Source organism: Bos mutus, chromosome 4 (genome assembly GCF_027580195.1).
Source record: "Bos mutus isolate GX-2022 chromosome 4, NWIPB_WYAK_1.1, whole genome shotgun sequence".
Lineage (NCBI taxonomy): Eukaryota > Metazoa > Chordata > Mammalia > Artiodactyla > Bovidae > Bos > Bos mutus.
The window spans coordinates 74521632-74544328 of record NC_091620.1 but is presented as its reverse complement, the minus strand read 5'-3'; the positions used below and the strand labels follow the sequence as shown (position 1 = coordinate 74544328).

The 22697-nt window shown below is 37.2% G+C and overlaps 2 protein-coding genes across 5 annotated transcripts in view; one reads left to right on the top strand and one right to left on the bottom strand.

The window, feature by feature from the left end:
* The first annotated feature begins 46 nt into the window (after nucleotides 1-46).
* On the top strand, nucleotides 47-13363 carry PSMC2 (proteasome 26S subunit, ATPase 2). Its single transcript, XM_005895248.2, has 12 exons — nucleotides 47-204; nucleotides 1893-1930; nucleotides 2453-2534; nucleotides 3621-3720; nucleotides 7969-8100; nucleotides 8503-8575; nucleotides 8949-9044; nucleotides 9717-9881; nucleotides 10757-10844; nucleotides 12620-12822; nucleotides 12919-13015; nucleotides 13102-13363. Exons 1-12 carry the CDS (start codon nucleotides 135-137, stop codon nucleotides 13257-13259), a joined length of 1302 nt encoding a protein of 433 aa, XP_005895310.1. The 5' UTR covers nucleotides 47-134; the 3' UTR covers nucleotides 13260-13363.
* A 6360-nt stretch (nucleotides 13364-19723) lies between these two features.
* Nucleotides 19724-22697, bottom strand: part of SLC26A5 (solute carrier family 26 member 5) — a 35543-nt gene continuing 32569 nt past the window's right edge. For 2 of the 4 annotated variants that reach the window (XM_005895245.1, XM_005895247.1), the window contains 4 exons: nucleotides 22604-22609; nucleotides 21791-21991; nucleotides 21122-21176; nucleotides 19724-19908 (listed from right to left, as the gene is read on the bottom strand). In XM_005895245.1, coding sequence (XP_005895307.1) covers nucleotides 19724-19908; nucleotides 21122-21176; nucleotides 21791-21991; nucleotides 22604-22609 — 447 coding nt within the window. The remainder of the gene's footprint in view (nucleotides 19909-21121; nucleotides 21177-21790; nucleotides 21992-22603; nucleotides 22610-22697) is intronic. The other 2 variants (XM_005895244.1, XM_005895246.1) reach the window with 1 other exon arrangement.

Below are 22697 nucleotides of genomic sequence, written 5' to 3'. Positions count from 1 at the left end.
CTGCCTGGCGCCTCAGTGAAAAGACCGCGGAGCCGGCTTTACTTCCGGTGAGGAAGGGAAAGGTGGGGGCACCACCGGAAGCGAGGAAGGTGCTGTGTAATCACCGAGGAGCTGAGGTATTTGGAGCCCTTAAAATGCCTGATTACCTCGGGGCTGATCAGAGGAAAACTAAAGAAGATGAGAAGGACGACAAGCCCATCCGAGGTCAGTTGACTCAGGCAGGGGCTCCGGGCCGCGTCAGGACCAGTCTTGGCCCGGCGTGGGGGGAGGGGAGTGGATTCCAGGTTGTCGCTCTGTCGCTCGGTCTGGTGCGGCAGCCGGGTTAACCGGCTGGTCTTTTCTGTTCCCTCTTTCAGCCCCACGTCCTCTGTTCATCTTTCGCTGATCGAAATTTTTATTCACATGCAGCTCTCAGGTCTTGAAGAAATCACGCACTCCACTTGGTCTTGCAGGCCTTGAAAAGTTCCCCGCCTGGTGGTGGTTGCTTACCTGGACCCTCTTTTCTGTTCCTCCGCTCCCTCAAGTGACAACTTGCTGCTATGCTATCCCTGCATAGCCAGGATCCTGAGACATAACTGTAAAAAAAAAATTTCTTTGACTAGGTAATGCATTCACATGATTCAAAACCCAAATTGAAAAGCGTCATCCTTGACCGCAGCCATCTCTCCACAGAGGAAGCTGATGTTGCCATTTTGCCTCATCTTTCTGTGCATTTTCTATGTACATACAAGCAAGTTTGCTTATATATTCCTTTTCTATTTTAGAAAAGAAAAAGCATAAATGTACATCTTGACTTTTAAAATCTTAGTATGTTTTAGGAATTAGTTTATATCATTATATAGAGTCAGTGTGAAGTGTATAGAATCCAAATCATTGGACTTTCAGTCACCTATGAGTTAATCATCATTGATGGACATTTCGTTTTCTTCTAATCTGTTGGCCATTATAGAACAATGAATAACCTTGTTCATGTAACTCTTACCACACGCACGGACACAAGCTGTGAGGTAAGTTTTAGAAATGCAGTTGAATTTTTTTCTTCTTTGACATTTTTATAGACAGTGCGGAGTACTCTCCTGAGAGACCATACCACTTGACCCCTCACCTGCAACACTTCCGTTCATGATTTCTTTGCTTTTGTACTCTCATGTTTATGCTGTTTTGTTTCTTATAGGTTATTTAAAAATGTTCTTATGGTGGTTTTTCGTTGTTGTTTTTTCTCTTAACTCTTTCCTTTCTGAACAAGTTCAACCTCTTGTAGCACCCTTTCTTCTTAATAGTCACCCATCCCTCAAAGAAGCGTTTCCTCTCCGCTTTCATCTCACTCTTTTTCCGTGAAAGAGGTGCTCAGTCACCCTGTGGAAAACTTAGTCGTTGATTTAACATTTCATCTGTGTATTTCTCTGGATAAGTTATAATTCTATAAACATATTAACAGGTTTATCCCTTGGATACAGTTATAACTAATGGGTGTGGAATTTTTTGTGTTTCTAAATCCATGTCTTACTTTATCTTAAAGAAACACTGAGGCTAACATTCTTTCAGGTGAGAAAACTGGTGCTCAGAGAAATTAAGTGATTTTCCCAAGGTAACTTAGCAAATGCATGACCGTGCTGGGACTAGTGCTGAAGTCGTTTTGATTCTTAAAGTCTTTGGGCTCTCAGTTCTTGTTATGTCATATCACTCTGAAGCTGTTTTATATAATGTTAAGAATTTGCCTTCACCCAGTTAGATAAAAGTTCCTTGAGTCCAGGAACTAATTGATGGTTATATTTACATCACTACAACTTTGCACACTTCTTCTCAGTTGACGTAGTTCGGTTTGAATAGAAAAGAATTGTGAGCTCAAGTTTCTTTTGTTTGAATTTCATGTATTATCTCTCTTCTTTTAGCGCTGGATGAAGGGGATATTGCCTTGCTGAAAACTTATGTAAGTCCTTTCAGTATCTACAAAATACAGATGTTTTATGTTGAAGTTAGGACTCTTGTTGGTATTGTCTTTCCAGAATAGTTAGAAGAGACTTTGAGCAGTTTAATCTTCACTGAAAAATGTTATATATCTACAGTTTGTATTTAGAATAAATCAGAAGCTTATACATTATTTTTATACTATTTGTAATTAAAGTGTGATACTCTATGGAAAGATATTTGAAATAATTTACACAAACATTTACTATATTGAAAATGTGTGAAAATGAATTAGCTGAAATGTAAGTTTTAATGCATAGAAATGGGCCTCAATTTTAGATAATTTCAGGCACCATGTTCATTTGTTATCTTGCACGATGGTGTGTTGCCTGCTTGGGGGGTGTAGGTTGGTTCAGGAATTGTTGTGAAAATGAGAAACTACTTTCATTTTACAAGCTTTAGGACAATAATAGCTATTACAAGTGTAACTTAAAAGTTTTTGTTAATATAGTTTAATAAATTGTTGATATCTTTTATCTCCTAGGGTCAGAGCACTTATTCTAGGCAGATCAAACAGGTTGAAGATGACATTCAACAACTTCTCAAGAAAATTAATGAGCTCACTGGTATAAATATATTTTATTCCTGTTTCCTTTCTGTATATGTAATGGTTTAATTATATCAAAGGAGCAGAAATACAAATGTTACTCTTTAATCATACATTTTTAAAAAGTCATCCTTTACCAAAAACTATTTATTTGCTACAAATAAATGTGCTATTCCTCTTATAGTTTGTTTTCACTTTAAAAGCCAAAATAGAATTCTTCCATAGAATCAGGCCCAAGTTCCATATTAACCACAAAAATCCATTAGTGAATATAATGGATATGCACTAATAACTAATACACTCTAAGTTTTTATCATTGTTCCTTTTTTCTTTCACTTTTTAAAGTTTTTTATGTCTACTGTTAGTCATCCCTATTCTACTCTTAATTGCTAACGAGGAGTATTATAAAATCCAGTCTTCCAGATTTAAATTATGTATTATTTCTGCCCAAGTGTGTAAAGCAGTATATGTTACTTTATTTTCACAGAGAATAAACTAAAAAATGAAGTGTAAAAAAAAAAATTCCCCTTATCTGTTAAGAAATTGCATCTCATTTAATAATCTCTTTCACTATTTCTACAAGCAAGTTTACTGCTTAGCAATTAAGAAACATCATCCTTTAAGCAAGTAATGTTTCTGTTGGTCAAGGCCAAGTTCCATAGACTCTAATAAACAAGTCAGAATTTCTTGAATAAAAATATAATCTTAAAAGGTATTTATTGCTTGAAGTAAGCAGACTGTGCCTAGTAGTTGGAAACTTTTCTTCTTGAGAACTTGAGTGGTGAAGTTTTATAGTATTTGACCTGCACAGAAAAATGTCAAACATGGCATTACATTTTTGGCCTATGTGTACTTTGGGGTAGTAGTTTTCACTTGGGGTGATCCCCTAGGACACTGGGCAATATCTGGACTCTCTTGATTCTCCTATCTTGAGGGGGAAGTGGCGCTAGTGATGTAGTGGCTGGAGGCCAGGGATGCTCCTAGCCGTTCTGGAATGCACAGGACCACGCCAGCAACCAGTTACTCAGTCCGAAATGTTACTGTTGCTGAGGTTGAGAAAGCTTGCAGTACATTTCATTGAGTTTTGTGATCTTTCTTTATGTAGGTATTAAAGAGTCTGACACTGGCCTGGCCCCACCAGCACTCTGGGATTTGGCTGCGGATAAGCAAACACTCCAGAGTGAACAGCCTTTGCAGGTTGCGAGGTATGCATAGTGGTCTCTGGAAATTGATTTTTTATCTGTACTTTTGAGTATAAGGCAATAGTTCATAAAGAATTTTTATTCCATATTCCAAGAAAATAAAGCTTTCTCCAAAAGTATCTGGGGTTAAAATTTTATGCTTTTAGTAATAATTCAAGAAATAGGCAAAGACATAATCATATAAAAGATTTAAATGATATAGGAAAATACAGAGCAAAATACAAAAACCTCCCTTTCCTTCCTCACTGTTCATAAGAGATGATGTTCAGGCATCAGTGCTCCTTTGAACACGCATGTTAAACATTTTTCTGTGTATGTGCATACATACCTATAGCATAGCTTACTAGAAGTGGAATGGGGACAGAGGTATTTACCGTTTTGAAATGTGTGGAGAAAAAAATGGTTTGGCCAGTTTAAACTCTTAACCAAAAGGTTTTGAGGGAAATGTATATTTGCCTGATCAGTGTTAAGATATGTGATGATTGATTTCTACACTTTTGCCATTTGGGCAAGAAACCCAGCTCACTTTAATTTGTATCGTGCTAATGACTAGTATACCTAGTTCTTACTACTTATTAAACATTGTTTTTATCTGTGATGCTGGGCTCTCATGTCCTTCAGTGTGTAGATTTTCTTGAAACTATTTGTGAGTGATTTCTTTCCGTTTTCTTGGTCTTCTGTTCTGGACTTTAGTTACTGATACTGGATTGTTTAGATATGCTAATCTTTCTTTTCTGCTTTTCTGTGTCTTTTTGCTCTACTTTTTTGTGATCTTTTCTTAACTTTGAGTCCATGTATTGATTTTGTTCCCCCGCTCACTTCACTTAAGTTTTTAATTCCTGAGAGCTTTCAGTGTATATGTTTGGTTGCTTTTTGAATGTCCTGTTCTCATATCATGGTCATAATATGTTGTCGTCTCTAAGGAAGCTAAGGCTAAACTGGAAGGTTTCTGTTTCCTCTAAGATGGTTTTTCTTTTTTTGTTTTTCTTTTTTCTTTTCTTGTTTGGTCTTTTTAAAAAAAATTATTTATTTTAATTGGAGGCTAATTACTTTACAATATTGTGGTGGTTTTTGCAATACATTGATATGAATCAGCCACAGGTGTACATGTGTCCCCCATCCTGACCCTCCCTCCCACCTCCCTCCCCATCCCATCCCTCTTAGTTGTCCCAGGGCATCAGCTTTGCCCTCTTTCATGCATCAAACTTGGACTGGTCATCTGTTTCACATATGGTAATATACACGTTTTAATGCTGTTCTCTCAAATCATCCCACCCTCGCCTTCTCCTACAGAGTCCACAAGTCTGTTTTTTACATCTGTGTCTCTTGCTGTCTTGCATATAGGGTTGTCGTTACCATCTTTCTAAATTCCATATATGTTAATATACACATATTATACGATACAGAATTAATATACTGTATTGGTGTATTTCTTTCTGACTTATTTCACTCTGTATAATAGGCTCCAGTTTCATCCACCTGATTAGAACTGACTCACATGTGTTCTTTTTTATAGCTGAGTAATACTCCATTGTGTATATGTACCACAACTTTCTTATCCATTTGTCTGTTGATGGACATCTAGGTTGCTTCCATGTCCTGGCTATTGTAAACAGTGCTTCAGTGAACACTGGGGTACACATGTCTCTTTCAGTTCTTGTTTTCTCGATGTGTGTGCCCAGCAGTGGGATGCTGGGTCGTGTGGCAGTTCTATTTCCAGTTTTTGAAGGAATCTCCACACTGTTCTTCCATAGTGGCTGTACTGGTTTGCATGGTGTGTGTCTTTTATGCTAGATGTCTGATAATCTTTGGGCTTCTGTTTTAGTGGGAGGCAAAAAAGCTGATAGATGCTCTAGATTCAGTAGTGAAGCATGTCTGTCCTAAACATCACTGTAGCTTATATGATTGAATGTTTAGTTGGGGAGCCTTCAGTGTCAGTATCTTTAGATCTTTTCACTTGGACGGTCATTTTTCCTAGAGAAGTTGTCTTCTGTCTCCTGTTGTTTCCAATCTCCAATATTTTGGAAGAACAGTGGAGGTAGGGGTCTAGGGAATGTGAGCAGCGGGTTCACTTACGTTTATTACCCTTCCCCTCTCACCTCCACACCTGCCTCATTTTCAGTCAAGTTAGCACCACCACTACCACCCTCCTACCACTTGCCCCAGCATTTCTTGATACCTTCGGATTTACTCTCTGCTGAATATTTTCACTACCTCCAAACGAAACCCCAAACACATGAACTGTCCCTATTCCCCTTTCTCTTTGGACATGGCAGCTACTAATCTACTCTATCCGTATGGATTTGCCTATCCTGGACATTTCATGTAAACGTAATCATGTAGTGTATCACCCTTTGTTTCTGACTTTGGCTTCACATGATGTTTTAAGCTTCATTCGTGTTGTAGCTTATATCAGAACATCATTCTTTATAGCCAAATAATATTCCAGTCCAGTTTCTCTCTTCATCGGTATTGTCTGTTTGGTGAGACTTTGTTCTCACACTTCCCACTAATTCTTTAGACATGATTTCATTTAGTTTTCAAAAAAACCATTTATGACATGGATCAGAGATTCTGTTTAGTAAGACCAGTGTCTTCCCTTGGACTGCCTTTCCCCTGTGTGTGGACCGTATCTTACTTCTCTTTGAGTCTCATAACTGTTTGATGGAAACTGGACGTCAATTTTGGAACTCAGATTTCCCCTTTCCCCAGGGTTTGTTCCTGTTGTTGTTTTGAAGTTTTTTGGTCAGCCTCTTGTTATCTCCAACTGGTAAATGCTGCTTCAGCCAGTTGATGTTAAATAACTGCCACTGATTGTTTCCAATAAGTGCCCTGTGGGGAGGGCATCTGTAGACAGTGAACTCTGAGTCAGGTCAGATAAAAACAAATCTTGAGAATGGGGCTTTTTAGCCAGCTGTCACACAGGTCAGGAGTTCTCTGAGGTTGGGCTTTTGGAGGAGCTCCATTTCTTCATCCCTGCCTTCCCTCAGGGAGGCTGCTTGTTTCCACCTTTACTATGTCTGGGAGGCTGTTGCCTTTCAAGTCTTCTGCAGAGGTGGGGAGAGGGTTATGGGATTAAAGTGAGTTTAAATGCAAAACACTCACTGTTCTTACTGGGATTTAGCCTTTTTTTTTTTTTTTTTTCCAAACCTGTAGTTAATTTCCAGAATTCTGAGAATGTTGATTTGGACTGTTTTTGCCAGTGTTCTCTTTGCTTTTAAGGATGAGCAGGTTTTCAAAACTCCTTACTTCAATGTTCTGCATGTTGAGGTCCCTGTATATGTACTTTCTCAGCTGAGGATTAAAACTGTATCTGTGTTGGCACGGTCTGTTAGATAAAGTAGTGATGGATACTTTGTATAAAATTATACTTCCCTGGTAGACTTTGGCTCATAACAGAAAACAGAGTCCTGTCCACAATTTATGCTGCAAGGACAAAACATTCTTTACCTTACTCTTAGCTCTGCCTAAATGCACATTCCAGAGACTATTTTGTATTTCCCTGTATTTGTTGTGATAGCTTATAAGCTTTTTCTCATATAAGTTCTGTTTGTTTTTGTGTTTCTTCTGTAAGCAGATAGTATAGCAAATAGGGAATAGATTACTTTCTCCTGTGATGCTGCTGCTGCTAAGTCGCTTCAGTCGTGTCTGACTCTGTGCGACCCCATAGACGGTAGCCCACTAGGCTCCTCCATCCCTGGGATTCTCCAGGCAAGAACACTGGAGTGGGTTGCCATTTCCTTCTCCACCTGTGATGTATGTGGGATAGCAAATTTACCTTCACCATAACCCATAAGAAGAAATATATTTAAGTTAAAAATAGCAGCAACAGTAAAAATGGGTTTGAAATATAAACTCAGGGAAAAATGAAAACACACTTATTACATGATATGACAAGATGACTATCTTTTAATAAGAAAAATAAAAAGGAGAATACCTGAAGATACAGAGGAGTATCACTAATAAAGGGATATAGTTATGAAAATCAAGAAAGGGAACTTCCTAATTATGAACTATTTGGGATTAATTTTCCAGGGGTATATATCCTCTGAAATTTTACTGGCTTGACTAAAGCTGAGCAGACCTTTGGGATTGAGCATGTTCTGTAGAGAAGGATCCTTAACAGTGGCCCAGTTTCTGCAGTTACACCTGCTCGGTAGTGTACTGCTTGCCCAGGAGAGGATCCAGTTACTTCAGTTCATGATTAGTGGTTCAGGTTCCTTACTCTAATCAAGCCTTTTGCCATGTTAGATGCACAAAGATAATCAATGCTGACTCAGAGGACCCGAAGTACATTATCAATGTGAAGCAGTTTGCGAAGTTTGTGGTGGACCTCAGTGATCAGGTAGCACCTACCGATATTGAAGAAGGGATGAGAGTTGGGTAAGATTTCTATCTATAGTAAATACTCATCTTTGATTAAAAATGCCATGTCACATTCACATCCTTGACTTTCTTTTGAGTGAATGAACTGGGTGTCATGGAATACCAGGGGGTAATCTAGTAGATGACTGTGGTTGAACATCCTTTCTTCTGCATCTGCTTCCTGACCTCCCACCCCTACTTAGCCTTTTATGGCCTCAAATGTCAGGATTAAAGTAAGTACAGAATTTTAGAGTTGAGTTTTCTGGTCTATTTAAGGTAACATGGTGTAGGTGGAGGAAGCACTTGCCCTAGCATGGTTATAAGGACTAAGTGAGTTAATGTAATTAATGTATACAGAACAATGATAATTCAGTATATTTTTTTGTATGTGTTAGTGAGGATCTTTTTTTATCTCTTTAGTGTGGACAGAAATAAGTATCAGATTCACATTCCATTGCCTCCTAAGATTGACCCAACAGTTACCATGATGCAGGTAAGAAACTGCGGGAGGGAAAAGGAATGGCATGAATTTGAATACAATTGCATTCATCTCAAAAAGTGTTGAAAGTTTTAATAAAAAATATTAATGTGTGCATATATACTGAAGAGTTGCCAACATTTTAAAAATAATTTTTTAGATGAGAAAGTCTTTATCAGTCTTTTACTAGTTTGTCTCTCACTTAGTGTTATAACAGTAGTATAGCTTGTGAGTCTAGGACACTGGCAGTGTATTCAGTCTTTATTAAAATTCTTACTTGGTGTAAGTCTTGATTTTTCTTTAGGGTATTGGGTCTGCTGTACTGGATAGAACAATTAGTATTCAAAAGCGTGTGGCTCTATGTTGTACACTTTCGTCCTTCTCATAGGTGGAGGAAAAACCTGATGTTACATACAGTGATGTGGGTGGCTGTAAGGAACAGATTGAGAAACTTCGAGAAGTAGTTGAGACCCCACTGCTTCATGTAAGTGGCTGAGACTGTTGCTTTTTAAATTTTTTTGTACAAAGATATGACAGCCTTTTGCCTACTGTGCAGTAAAATTCTGCCTATATATTCATTTTAAATATTTTTATTTTCTAAATAAAAAATTTTGATGGGGTAGAGGGTAAAGGTGTGGAGAATTGTTAAGTTCCAGAAGAGAAGGCAAAAGGATTGAGCAGCCAGCCCTATTCAAAAAAGGAAAATCTATTTAGAGTAACAAAGGAGGTTGAGATATAACCTTTATAAGTATGTTAAATATGTTATAGGTAGGTTATTATAAAAGAAGCAGTGTGTTTTAATGATATCAAGAAGAAATGGGCTTAAATTGAATCAAATTAAGCTTAGGGGATAATGCAAAAAACCAAGATATTAAATATGAGTTAATACTTTTGTTATTTAAACACTTTTATTTTTTTTTTAATTAGGGGGGAAAAGTGTTTTTGTTAACCCTGGATAGTAGGATATCTTTAAAAGCCATTCAGCCTTGGGTATTAATGAGTCTGGATCTTATGTCATAGAATAAGTAAAATTCTTATTTAGATCAAATACATAAATTGTGGACTTAATAATTTTGGTTTAAAAATACTGATGTAGAGATAGTCCTGTTTTTATTATAGAGAAATAGTAAGTGTAAAAATTATGTCTCCATCACAGCCAGAGAGATTTGTTAACCTTGGCATTGAGCCTCCCAAGGGTGTGCTGCTCTTTGGTCCACCGGGTACCGGCAAGACACTCTGTGCTCGGGCAGTTGCTAATAGGACTGATGCTTGCTTCATTCGAGTTATTGGATCTGAACTTGTACAGAAGTATGTTGGTGAGGTAAAGTAAATTGATCATAATCAAGGAATATGTAGCTCTATGAAAGATTTATAAAGCATAGATGAAATTAAAATGGTGATTCCCCATCGAAAGCTTGAGACCTGAAATGTTTTGACTGATGGATTGTAATTAGTAGTTAGAAGTCTAGAAGCCACTAGTCTTCCCTTGTAGTTATCTGGAAATAAACAACTGGTTAACATTTTTAATCAGTATGCTCCCTACTGAAGGGCACCATTTTCTACAGATTTGGTTTATAAGATAAATACCCCAGTAATGCCCAGAGAATGTATTAGAAAGTATATTCACTTCAGGGGCCGTGTTTTATGTTCTTTTGATAAAGAGACCAGAGATTGTCTATATATGTGTGTGGGGGGTGGTGTAGGTACACATACAAACAGACATGTTTTTTTCATTGGGGAGTAAGTTTAGGGCTGAATATATTACATTAAAACATTAATGTTTAGTATACTTACAATGAGAATTAGAAAAGGATCTCCATATGTGGAGATACACTTTTATTCTTTGATCAAAACTTACAAATCAAATTCAGTGATCAGAAATGCCAAGTGATCAGATTCTTTCATTTCTTCAAGTTTTATTGATTGAAATGGTACCTTTATTCAATTATGTTAATTTGATCTCTTCAAGTCTTAAAGTTATTGACTATTTAATAAGTACAGAATCATGAAATTACTTAATAGTGCTTTAAACCTAGTGAGATTAATTTGATGGACTAGGTAGCACACATTAATCTTTGTGAAAAAATTTTAGGTGATGACAGTTGAGGATACTTGTAGGAAATACTGAAAAGGTTGAAGCATAACTTATTAAGATTTTAAACCAGGTCTGAATTAACAAATTATTTTTTTCATTAGGGGGCTCGAATGGTTCGAGAGCTCTTTGAAATGGCCAGAACAAAGAAAGCCTGCCTTATCTTTTTTGATGAAATTGATGCTATTGGAGGTATGAATGGTATCTCAGAGAACTTTAAGACTGAGTTTCATGAGGATTCTACAGTAGTATGTGTGAAGGTCCCTGATACGTTAGTCTTGTTTGAAATTTTAATTCCAGCTCTGTTATGAGCTTTGGCACATGAGAGCTACAGATCTAATAGTAGGACTACACATAAAGGGGAAAAGCATTAAATAGCATTGATATTTCTCAAAGTCTTTATCTTTGAACTTGCCCAATTTCATTCACAGAACTCGTATTTTCACACTTTGGCAACTCCTTACTTGAGATACAGCTTCACTTAATTGGATCAGAAAGCAGTTGAGGCATAATTTAATTGGTAGTAGTTCATAAAATGTACATAAAATAATATTACTGGCTTCATAGATTTGATGAAATACAATATTAGCTGTGCGATCTAAACAAGTTGTCTTAACTAACTCTGAGCTCCAGTTTGCTTCTCTTATAAAAAGAATAATTACAGCTTTATTTCATGGGTTTTTGAGAAGCTTAAAGTAAGTAAGAAATGTGGTGGACTTTGAAAACTCTATACTGTTCTATTGTTCCTTGGCTGTTGTTATGTCTATACAAGCAATAGTCCCTGTTAGCTGCAGAAGTGTTATATCACTAAACAGCTGTGATTTAATGAACTCACTGACAAAAAAAATATAGTGGACACTGTACCAGTGTTTGGGGACTGTGGTTGTTAGCCTTGCTTTTAGACTCGATGGGTGTTGTGGGCTTTGGACATTCTTTAGTAAATGTTCAAGGGCTGTAATTTGACCCATCTGTAGATGTGGTGTGGTGACCCTGATGTCATTTTTGTAATACCTTTGGAATAAGCCTTATGATGTGAGGATGCTCTGAATCTGTGGTTCCAAAGTGGATTTTATATAAAACTGTATTAGGGTGAAGGTGAAGTCGCTCAGTCGTGTCAGACTCTTTGTGGCCCCATGGACTGTAGCCTACCAGGCTCCTCTGTCCATGGGATTTTCCAGGCAATAGTACTGGAGTGGGTTGCCATTCCTTCTCCAGGGGATCTTCCCGACCCAGGGATTGAACCCGGGTCTCCTGCATTGCAGACAGACGCTTTACCTTCTGAGCCATCAGGGAAGTCCATATTAGGGTACAGTTTTGTATAAAACTGTATTAGGGTACTAGAAGAAAATACTGGGATTTTGGCTCATACTTAATCTCATTTAACAATTTTTCATTTTGGTGCTTGATACTGTACATAATACATTAATGCAACAGTATGTATTTGTACAACTTTAAAATGAAAATATATATATTTGGAGGTCTTGTTTTGTGGTATTCTGATTGAAATGAAGGCAAGTCTTGACACTATAGAGTATTCTAATGTATCCAAATTGGTGTGATAGTAAGCTGTTACAGTTCTACTGTATTATGGATTTAGCCATATTTTTGACAGTTTTAAAAAAGCATGGCATTTTCTTACATATAATCAAATACCATTATAGTGCTAAAGTTTGCATGTATTTTTGTTACCTAGTCCAGGTGTATATTGTGTCAAATAAAAGAGGTGTTCTTGAGTGACTTTAAAACCAAAATTGCTTAAAGATGATTTTAAAAAAATACTTATTTAAAGGAACCTGTGTTAAATAAACCTATGATGAACCCTTTTAATTAGTTTTGTGTAAAGCAGGCTGTTCTTACAGAATTTACTTACAACTGAGAGGTTCCTTTGGGCTGGAGGGCATGATATTCCCCAGAGAGTGCTTCTCTGAGTGAATGTGAAGATCATGTCTTTCCTCCTGTCTTCTCAGGGGCTCGTTTTGACGATGGTGCTGGGGGTGACAATGAAGTGCAGAGGACCATGTTGGAACTGATCAATCAGCTGGATGGGTTTGATCCTCGAGGCAACATTAAAGTGCTGATGGCTACAAACAGACCTGACACTCTGGACCCAGCACTCATGAGGCCGGGGAGACTGGACAGGAAGATTGAGTTTAGCTTACCTGATCTAGAGGTGGGAACGTCATTTCACTGTAGAAAAGGGATTCTTGACATTTTTTCCTTCCTGTGCTATTTTCCATTTTAACATTGTTAATTTCCCTATTTTCAGGGTCGGACTCACATTTTTAAGATTCATGCCCGTTCAATGAGTGTTGAAAGAGATATCAGATTTGAATTGTTAGCACGACTGTGTCCAAATAGCACTGGTAGGTGGAAACGTCTTGCTTCTGTTTTTTGGTCTGTCTGTCTGGGCTGCTTTATTTAAGCCTGTTATTTTCTTTTTGTTTGAAAGGTGCTGAGATTAGAAGCGTCTGCACAGAAGCTGGTATGTTTGCCATCCGAGCACGGCGAAAAATTGCTACTGAGAAGGATTTCTTGGAAGCTGTAAATAAGGTCATTAAGTCCTATGCCAAGTTCAGTGCTACTCCCCGCTATATGACATACAACTGAGCCCTGGCGGTGTTTGCGAAAACACTTCTTTTCATTGGAATCCTAACCGTATACAGATTTCTTAATAACCATTTCACACACAAAATAAATGGTTTTCAAAATGGTATGCTTTCTTCCCAGATGTCTTTTTTTTTTTTCTCTGCGGTACAATAAAGGGTGATATCTAATGCCATTCGACAGAAAAGCTGTTTTTTGACTCACTAACCATTTAAAGGTTCCAAATTGTAAAGTGCTCACTCTGACCACGTGTGTTCTAGACATGCTGGCAGGGTGCTGTACCTACGTTAGCTCACTGTGTCTGCCACTATATCTGCCCAGTGAGGTGGATTTAACAGATGCAGAATTTTCCTGCCTTGTTTCCTTGTCGCAGAGCTGAGATTCGAGTCCACGTTTAACTGCGCCAGCACTGATGCTTCTAGGCATAATGCTTTTCTTCCTTCATCACAGTGGCCCATCAAGGCACATGATCACATGTGTTTCAATAGTTTTTTTTTTCCTACAATGTTGAATAATAAAGCTTTGGCTAAACTTTGTTTAAAGTGTAAGAAGCATCTGATGTAATGTGTTTTGCTTTGCCGTTTAAGTCGATTTCAAATTAATTAAGGATTGTTGATATTAATGACTAGCAAAGTAGTAAATTAGAATAATATATAATACATATTATTATATGTATTATAATAATTTCATTTAGAAAATCCAGAATTGGCTTTATACAGAAAAGTACTTATTTTCATTTTATAAATTTAATGGTTTAAAATTTTGGTAAAGCTTCCATAAGAATTCTGGTCTAGGAGTATTAGCCATTAAAAATAATTCATTTAAATCAGTTCTAATGAGGTGGATGAAACTGGAGCCTATTATACAGAGTGAAGTAAGCCAGAAAGAAAAACACCAATACAGTATACTAACGCATATATATGGAATTTAGAAAGATGGTAACAATAACCCTGTGTACGAGACAGCAAAAGAGACACTGATGTATAGATCAGTCTTATGGACTCTGTGGGAGAGGGAGAAGGTGGGAAGATTTGGGAGAATGGCATTGAAACAGGTATAATATCATGTATGAAACGAGTCGCCAGTCCAGGTTCAATGCATGATACTAGAGGCTTGGGGCTGGTGCACTGGGACGACCCAGAGGGATGGTATGGGGAGGGAGGAGGGTTCAGGATGGGGAACACATGTATACCTGTGGCGGATTCATTTCGACATTTGGCAAAACTAATACAATACTGTAAAGTTTAAAAATAAAAAAAAGAATTCTGGTCTACACTGAAGTATTTCTAAAATAAAAGTTGTATTAGAATCCTAAACAAAGCATTTTAAAATTATTTCATGTACCGCCACCACCAAATTCCCTCCCTCTTTCACCACAATAACCCCCTTCTGTGCCCCTCCCAAACACTGAGACCCAAACACAATAAAGAATATTTTTATTGTAGTTCAGTATTCACAAGTAATGCAAAATAGGGATGGATACATTGTAATTCACAAAAAAGTTGACAACATAGAAAATGCTCTAAGTGTTGCATTGAAATCTTTAAATAAGAAAATTTTTAAGCAGAAAAATTAAAGCCATTCATTCATAAAATCCAGCCAGCATCCTCTTTTTATTGTGAACTTGATCAGAAAAGCTTTTTTCCCCTAAACCTGCTATAGTCTTTCAGGAAGTATGAAGTAAAGTGAACCATTTCCAAGTGATGCTTGTAACACTAAAGATTTATGTTTTTGTACTGTTTTGATCAATGTATGCATTTAGAACACAGGAAAGTCTTAGCACTTGTTCATATATCACCACAAACATCAGATGCACCAATTTGAAACAGCTCAAGTTGGATATGTGGTACTCAGGCTGAACCTGTTACAGGTTCTGAATAATCTTGACATCTCCGTTACATGATGAAAATCTACTGGCCACACATAAAATCAGTACACAATGAATTATTTGAAAAAATATGGGTGTCTCTGCCCAGACACATGCATGCAGATAGCATCAACACTAACTAGAGTAGCATGTCTGTATTCCATTTAAAAAAGAAAATACACACGCACTGGTAACTCCCTCCACATAAAATATGTATTTGTGTGTACAGACACATGTTTACACGTGTATCAGCATGCTGATAGAATACAAAGGATTTCTGACTTCAGGAAAATACTGTAGTGACCTTTTAAATAACATTTAAAAAACATGACTAGATTTATACAATTTAATTTCCACAAAGCTCAGGTTCATTGGTTAACATAAAGCTGAAATGCTATATACACCAGTACAATGAAAAACCTGGTAAGGCAAAGTGGATTTTTGAGATGCTCAAACTATATTAAACCCAAGTCAAGAGAGCAGGCAAGTTACCTGGTGGAGTCCTGGCTTTTGAACGTTTTGTTATGGGATTTGAAGGAATTAAAAACCATTGTATGCATTTTGGTCAGCTATATGTTTGGAGAATTAGATACTTTTGTCAGTCCTCAAACCAACTTTTATCAGCATTCAAACCACATTATCAAGAACCTACACACTGAATCCTAAAAGCATTCCTAAAAGGTATAATAACAAAGGACCAACAGCATTTTTGCACTCACTAAAGCATACAGTCTAACACCAAGGAAGCTGGGTTTGATTTTAGGATTTAAACTGATTAAAAGGGCGGGCTTCTTCACCATCATAACCTTCCTTCCTCATTCCCACTCAAGGGCACCTCCCAACATCAACACACACCTGCCCCCTGGGGGGCAGACTCTCAGTTTGCTACCCTCTCCAGTCACATGAGAGGGCGGTCTCATTTTCTCAACATGGACCTTTGTAGGCAGGCATCTCCTTTCTCTGTTAGACAGGTACAGGTAAGGATGCAGGACCAAATACAGGGAGTGGATATTTTAGATGTTACCTGAAAACTACAAAATGAGCTCGTAGGGCTTGCAGAGGATCCATTCCCTTCACTGAATCTCACTGCAGATGAGACTCGCATTGAGATCCCACTCTCAGCTGCTATATGATTGTACAGTCAGTGTCTATGACACGAATGAGGAGTTTCCTGGGCCCTGGTTCACAATTGTTTGCAAACGTATTCCATCCAACTGTGAGACAGAGATAAACCATGGTCATATTGGCAGAGGATTTGAGAAAGACAACTTCACTATCTGGGACCTTCCTGAAAACAAGGCGTTCCCATACTGCCATAAAATATAGTAGTCTAGTCCCTATATCTGGAGAAGGAAATGGCAACCCACTCCAGTGTTCTTGCCTGGAGAATCCCAGGGACGGTGGAGCCTGGTGGCCTGCCGTCTATGGGGTCACACAGAGTCGGGCACGACTGAAGCGACTTAGCAGCAGTCCCTATATCTATCAGTATGGATTATGCTCTTTGATAGGGCAATAAGAATCTGAATTTGAACCTGGGCTGAAAAACAGAAACATACACATACAGACATAGAAGGATACACAGCTTTTAAGGTCCAGAAAGAATGAGGTAGAGATAAAACTTGATTGTAAGTATAAAAAGGTCAGGAAACTTCCCACTATATGAAATAACCCAAAAGATTCCAAAATATTTACATATAGATTACATTTTGAAATGCATTCTTATGTTATCAGAGGCATGCAGAAAAACACACTTTTCCTCAGTAAGACTTCAGTGTTTTTTACGTACATGGTAGAATTCTCTTCAGAGTAGGTTAAAAATTAAAGGGCAGAAAAGTTAAATACAAATTTGTAAGCTATGGATGGTACTTTTCCTGTATACTACTTGCAGTCTATCACCAACCAAGACTTGAGTATATGCTGTGTGTAAAGCATTTATTGAAAATTAATGCTAAGATTATGCAATAAAATATTGTGTAACATTATTTAAAATCCTTGAGCTCTACTTTAATGGCTGAAATGATCAAGCCTTTATACAAAAGTTTCCAGTGTAAGCTGAGGTTCTACAACTACATGCTCTTTCAGAAGGCAGATGTATTTGATCTTCTGTGTGATGAGTGCAAAGGAAACAACTGGATGCAAATTTAATTTCACTCTAGATCTAGATACAGTATCAGTTATAAAGGAGGGGGACTACTTTGAATTAAATTAGTAAAGTCATTGAGAAACCTGATAGGAGTTAAAGTAATAAACCATAGGGTTTGGTTTGGAGTAGACTCATGTTAATCTAGTCCTTTCCTGATGTACTTTTCTCCTCAAAGTATTTTCTTCCTGAAAACTAAAATAAGGAGTCAGTAAGGAAACTCATATAAAAGATAAAACATTAGCAGGAAATCTTAGCAGATGAGGCTTTAAGCAGATTGGCTAATACTTGTGCTGTGATTTGGAGTGACCTCGTGGTTGGAATTATAGGAGCAAGAACTTCTGATGACATATGTTGGCTTCAAGGTCTCCTTTTGAACAGCTATAAAGAAAAATGCTTGAAATAGCTTTTTACTCACTCATCGGCTAAAACTGAGTTTGATGAAGAATTAACTGATAACTCTATGGACTTAGAAGGATAATACTCAGTTATCTGTATGGTTATAGATAACTATACAAATCTAACCAGGATTTGGTTAGATTTCTAAAATACAGGGTCCTGAAGGCTACTTCACTATTAGCAGCAACAGCAAAACTTCTATGGGGGGTCCTACTGGCCACAGGTGTGATGATTTGAAAACCAAAAAGAATAACTATGATAGACTGAAAGACATTAAAACTACAAAAATTCATGAATCTATAATTATACCAAAAAAGAGAAACCTAAAAGAACTTAATCTGTCATCATCTATTAAACCAACTCCTTACTTTGAAGTTGATAATTAAGCATAAAAAATAAAACATTTAACCTGGATTTCAAGTAAGAACTATATTTAAGGATGATCAAATAATTCAAGTTGAGAGAAAATTACTAGGAGAGAATTAGAGAAAAAAAATTCACAAACCCTTAATAAAATTGCTGATTAAGGCAAGAACTATTACTAAACGTTAAAAATCCTGGGTGAATGGCTAATGGAGAACTGAGCATTCATTCAATGCTAAAGGAACCATACAGATAACTCACTAGTCACAAAGGAGAAAATGTAATTGGGGGATGGTTGTCACATTAATCCCATGATTTATTTTAGCCTCATTAATGGTAGATCAACAAGATATTATTTGTTTTCTGTTGTGATGTGATTTGAAGCATGTGTCTCATCTATGATATATTCTAGCAAAAAAATGTTTTATTCAAATTCATGAAGCCTTTAGTTAGATACAACTTCTAGATTATAGGTAGTTCAGGAAATGGAGGGACAAGCTAAATAACATCTTGAAAAAGCAAGTGGACACATTCACAAGATGGGATTCTATACAACTGCTCCAACTCCCTTTAACAAGTCCATGTCATAAATAAAGGGACAGTGCTAGGTTAAGATAGACTTCTGAGACTTAGAGGGACATGACCATTTGTAGTGTAAGGTCACAGACTGAATGCTGCTGCTGCTAAGTCGCTTCAGTCGTGTCCGACTCTGTGCGACCCCATAGACGGCAGTCCACCAGGCTCCCCCATCCCTGGGATTCTCCAGGCAAGAACACTGAAGTGGGTTGCCATTTCCTTCTCCAATACCTGAAAGTGAAAAGTGAAAGTGAAGTCGCTCAGTCGTGTCTGACTCTTAGTGACCCCATGGACTGCACCCTACCAGGCTCCTCCATCCATGGAGGAGGGATTTTCCAGGCAAAAGTACTGGAGTGGGGTGCCATTGCCTTCTCCGATAGACTGAATACTAGCTTGGATAAACCAACTACAAATGTGGGGACACTTGGGGAACTTTGAATATGGTTAGAATGAGAAAGCAGAAATTGTGGACTGAAAAAAAAAATAGGTTACAGAACACTACATAGAGTATAATCTTATTTTGGTTAAAAGATGTAAATTATATGAATAGAAAAAGATCTGGAAGAATATGCATTAAAGTGTTAGCAATAATCTTTGGTGGTAATGTAAGGTTCTCCTTATTTTTGTTTATCTTTTCTAATTTTCCCCAATGTACTTATACTGCTTCTATTACAATAAATAGTTATTTTAAAAGAAGAACTTCTAAAAATTGTGAGTTCACCACTTTCATGAGGTAACTGATTACAGAAAGTCTGTAGATCAACAAGAAGAAAAACTAAGTACTATTACCCATCTGGTGATGGCATATCTGATTTGTGGATAAAGTACTTAAATAAATTTTTAAGTGCTTGGCTCATAAAGATAATACTAAAAAGTAACAGAAATGTCATTGAACAATAAAGGCAGGCAAGAGGCCAACATTTTTGAAATAGTCAATTAAAAAATACAAGTAAGATACATCTTGCTGTGTGTCATTCACCCTCCAAATCAAGCCTTGACTACTAGTATTTACCCTCGGTGGCGGGGGTGGCGGGGTGGGGGACAACGTAGAGTCTAGTACTTAAAGCATGTAGGTTAATAATCACGAGAGGCTCATACCCCATGGCAGGCTGAATTCCTCGCCTAGGCCTCGGGAGTGGCGTTGGGCTCGGAGTCCTCCTGGGGAGGAACAGCCGAGCCTTCCTGTTCGGCAAGCGCTTCTCGGGCTTGGCTGCCTAAGACTGCATCGTGAATGCTGTGAAACAGCAGCTCCAGTAAGGCAGGATTTTCAAAGAATCGATTTCGAGTGAGGTCATTCACAACTTGGGCTATAAAAGAAAAAGGGAAAGTTAGCCCACACTCTGGGTGTCAGTCTTAAACATTAAAAAAAATAACACTTTCACATAAAATATTAAAGTGATATAAAGTAAAAAATCTCACCCCAATACTTGTCCTCATGACATCACTCCCCTGGTCAAGGAAGCCACTTTTATTATATTCTTGTGTATTCTTTCAGTATGTCTTTATGCAGATGTAAATGTAAGTATATATTTATTTTATTTTCCATTACCCAAAAGATAGCATTATCTTTTGGTATGTATGTGTATGTATATATGTGTATCTATACACATATATATAATTCTGTATTTTTTTTTACACTTAATCTCTTCACTCATATTTTTTTTTTTCTTTACCATTACACAGTGTTCTATGTATGGTTTATTTAACTGGCCCCTTCTGTTTGACACAAATTGATTTTGGCCTTTTGTTTTTGTATACTGTGATGATTAATCATGTAATGTGTCATTTTGAGTGTGTGTAGCATATTGCTGGATTTTCTGGGTTAAAGGTAAAAATGAATTTGTAATTTGGAAAGGAAATGCTGGTCTGCTCTCCGTAGAGGCTGCTGCAGTCTGCACTCCCACCAGCAATGTCAGGGTTCCTATCCTCCACAGCCAGCCCGCAGAGCCTGCTGTCAAACATTTCCGATTTTTGCCATTCTGGTAGGTGAAAAGTGAAGCCTTTATGTGGATTTAATTTTCAAGTACTGTTTTAACCAAAATTTATATTAAAAATAGCAGGCATTGCATGGTAAAACACTTAAATGATTTTATATAACTTTGTTATGGCAGCCATTAAAAACATGATTACTAAAAAAACCCACAACTCCTTCACCATGGTCTACTAACTCCTTTCCTCAAACTCCAGTACAAGAGGCCTGCCGCAAGTGACCCAGGAACGTTAGTGCCTGTTAAGTGGCTAATTTCAAAGCTTAGCTTCAGAGTAATTTTCAGAAGAATAATTTTCATTTTCACCAAAACTAAAATTAAGGGAAAATTCTTCCAAGTGTAGTTATTAAAAAAAAGGAAACAAAACCAAAATGTTAAAATGCCTCCCCCAAGGATGCAAAGAGATGAAGTTTTCTCTTCATGGATGCTGTTTAGTTTTTTTATAACAAAAATTATTATAAATAAATGTAATATAAATTCTGTTTCATAAATAAATAAATAAAATGCCTCCCCATTCTAAAATTGTACTCACCACTGCATCCTGCTAAATATACATAAATACCGACATCTCCATATTCTTTCACAATCTGTAAGAACGTTGAAATAAAGTTTAGTTTCTCTTGACTCTGTGAGGTGTCAAGAGAAGTTTCTTTCTACTAATATGTATTTAGTGATATAAGATGCTCTGGTTCATTCACTTGAGCGACTTTGCTTCAAAAATTATACATTTTGAACTAATCATTTAAAATTTGCCTTTTGTTTGATTTTTATATCAACAGTGATGACTTGGAACATTGAAGAATTCTTGTTAAATTTTATTCAGGTGTAATAAAATCATTATGGTAATGACTTTTAAAAAATCTTCTCAAAGTGATATATACTAAAATATTTATAGATTATATGATGACTGAGATGTGCTTCAAAATAAGAGGAGGGGAAAGTGAGTGTGGGGGATAAACGAAACAAAATTGGCCATGAATTGATAATTGTTGAGGCTGAGTGATGGTTACAGGGGGTTCACTATACTCTGTCTTTACTTTTATATATTTTTGTTCTTTTAACAACAAAAAGTTGAAAAACAAAAGCAACAGCAACCAAATTTTGAGAGCTGGAAACCCTAGTTCAGTTTTCTGATTTAACTGATGGTGATTCTGGGCACAGAGATATTATCCTTAAAAGACTCCTTGAAGATGATGCTTACCCCTGCCAGAGTTTTTACACCAACAGAATCAATAAAATTGACTTGCGTAAAATCCAGAATGATGGTGTGGATGTTATCCCCTGGGGGCATAAATCTTTGCAGTTCCTCAGGAAGTGTGCTCTTGATGACTATTGGGGGGTATTTTATTTCATTCTCGTCTTCCTCAGGCTTGGTGCCATCTTCTCCATCTACTTCAGCATCCTACGTCAAAATCAAACCAAACCAGAATTCTATAAACAACTCATATTTTGGTTCTGAGAAAGATTTATAAGAGGAAAATTAGTCCTTATATTCTCCAGTTTCTATTATAGCAGATCTCTTCTACATTACTCACTATATTCCAGCCTTGTCTATGACAAAAAAGGATATGTACACAATATTCAATTTTAGCTATTTCTTTATTCTTCCTTCTTTTCCTCTATTGTCCAATGAAACCACTTTCTTTAGTATTCATATCCATTTTCCTCTCACTTCTAAAATAGTCTTATTAATTTCAACATGACAGATCACAGTTACCATAAGACCAAACAGCAAAAACCAGACTTTGAGGTTTTTTTCTACTATCAGCTGAATGAATTTCTGACAAAGTAATAATAGTAACATTTATTATGCAACCAGTCCATTCTGAAGGAGATCAGCCCTGGGATTTCTTTGGAAGGAATGATGCTAAAGCTGAATCTCCAGTACTTTGGCCACCTCATGGCAAGAGTTGACTCATTGGAAAAGACTCTGATGCTGGGAGGGATTGAGGGCAGGAGGAGAAGGGGATGACAGAGGATGAGATGGCTGGATGGCATCGCTGACTCGATGGACTTGAGTCTGAGTGAACTGTGGGAGCTGGTGATGGACAGGGAGGCCTGGCGTGCTGCGATTCATGGGGTCGCAGAGTCGGACACGACTGAGCGAC

What these genes read in the sequence shown, in the direction of transcription:
- PSMC2 (XM_005895248.2), top strand. Translation starts at nt 135, where the DNA reads ATGCCTGATTACCTCGGGGCTGATCAGAGGAAAACTAAAGAAGATGAG. An exon ending in TTGCCTTGCTGAAAACTTAT is followed by an intron (nt 1,931 to 2,452) that starts GTAAGTCCTTTC and finishes TTTATCTCCTAG; the next exon opens with GGTCAGAGCACTTATTCTAG. An exon ending in GAAGAAGGGATGAGAGTTGG is followed by an intron (nt 8,101 to 8,502) that starts GTAAGATTTCTA and finishes TTATCTCTTTAG; the next exon opens with TGTGGACAGAAATAAGTATC.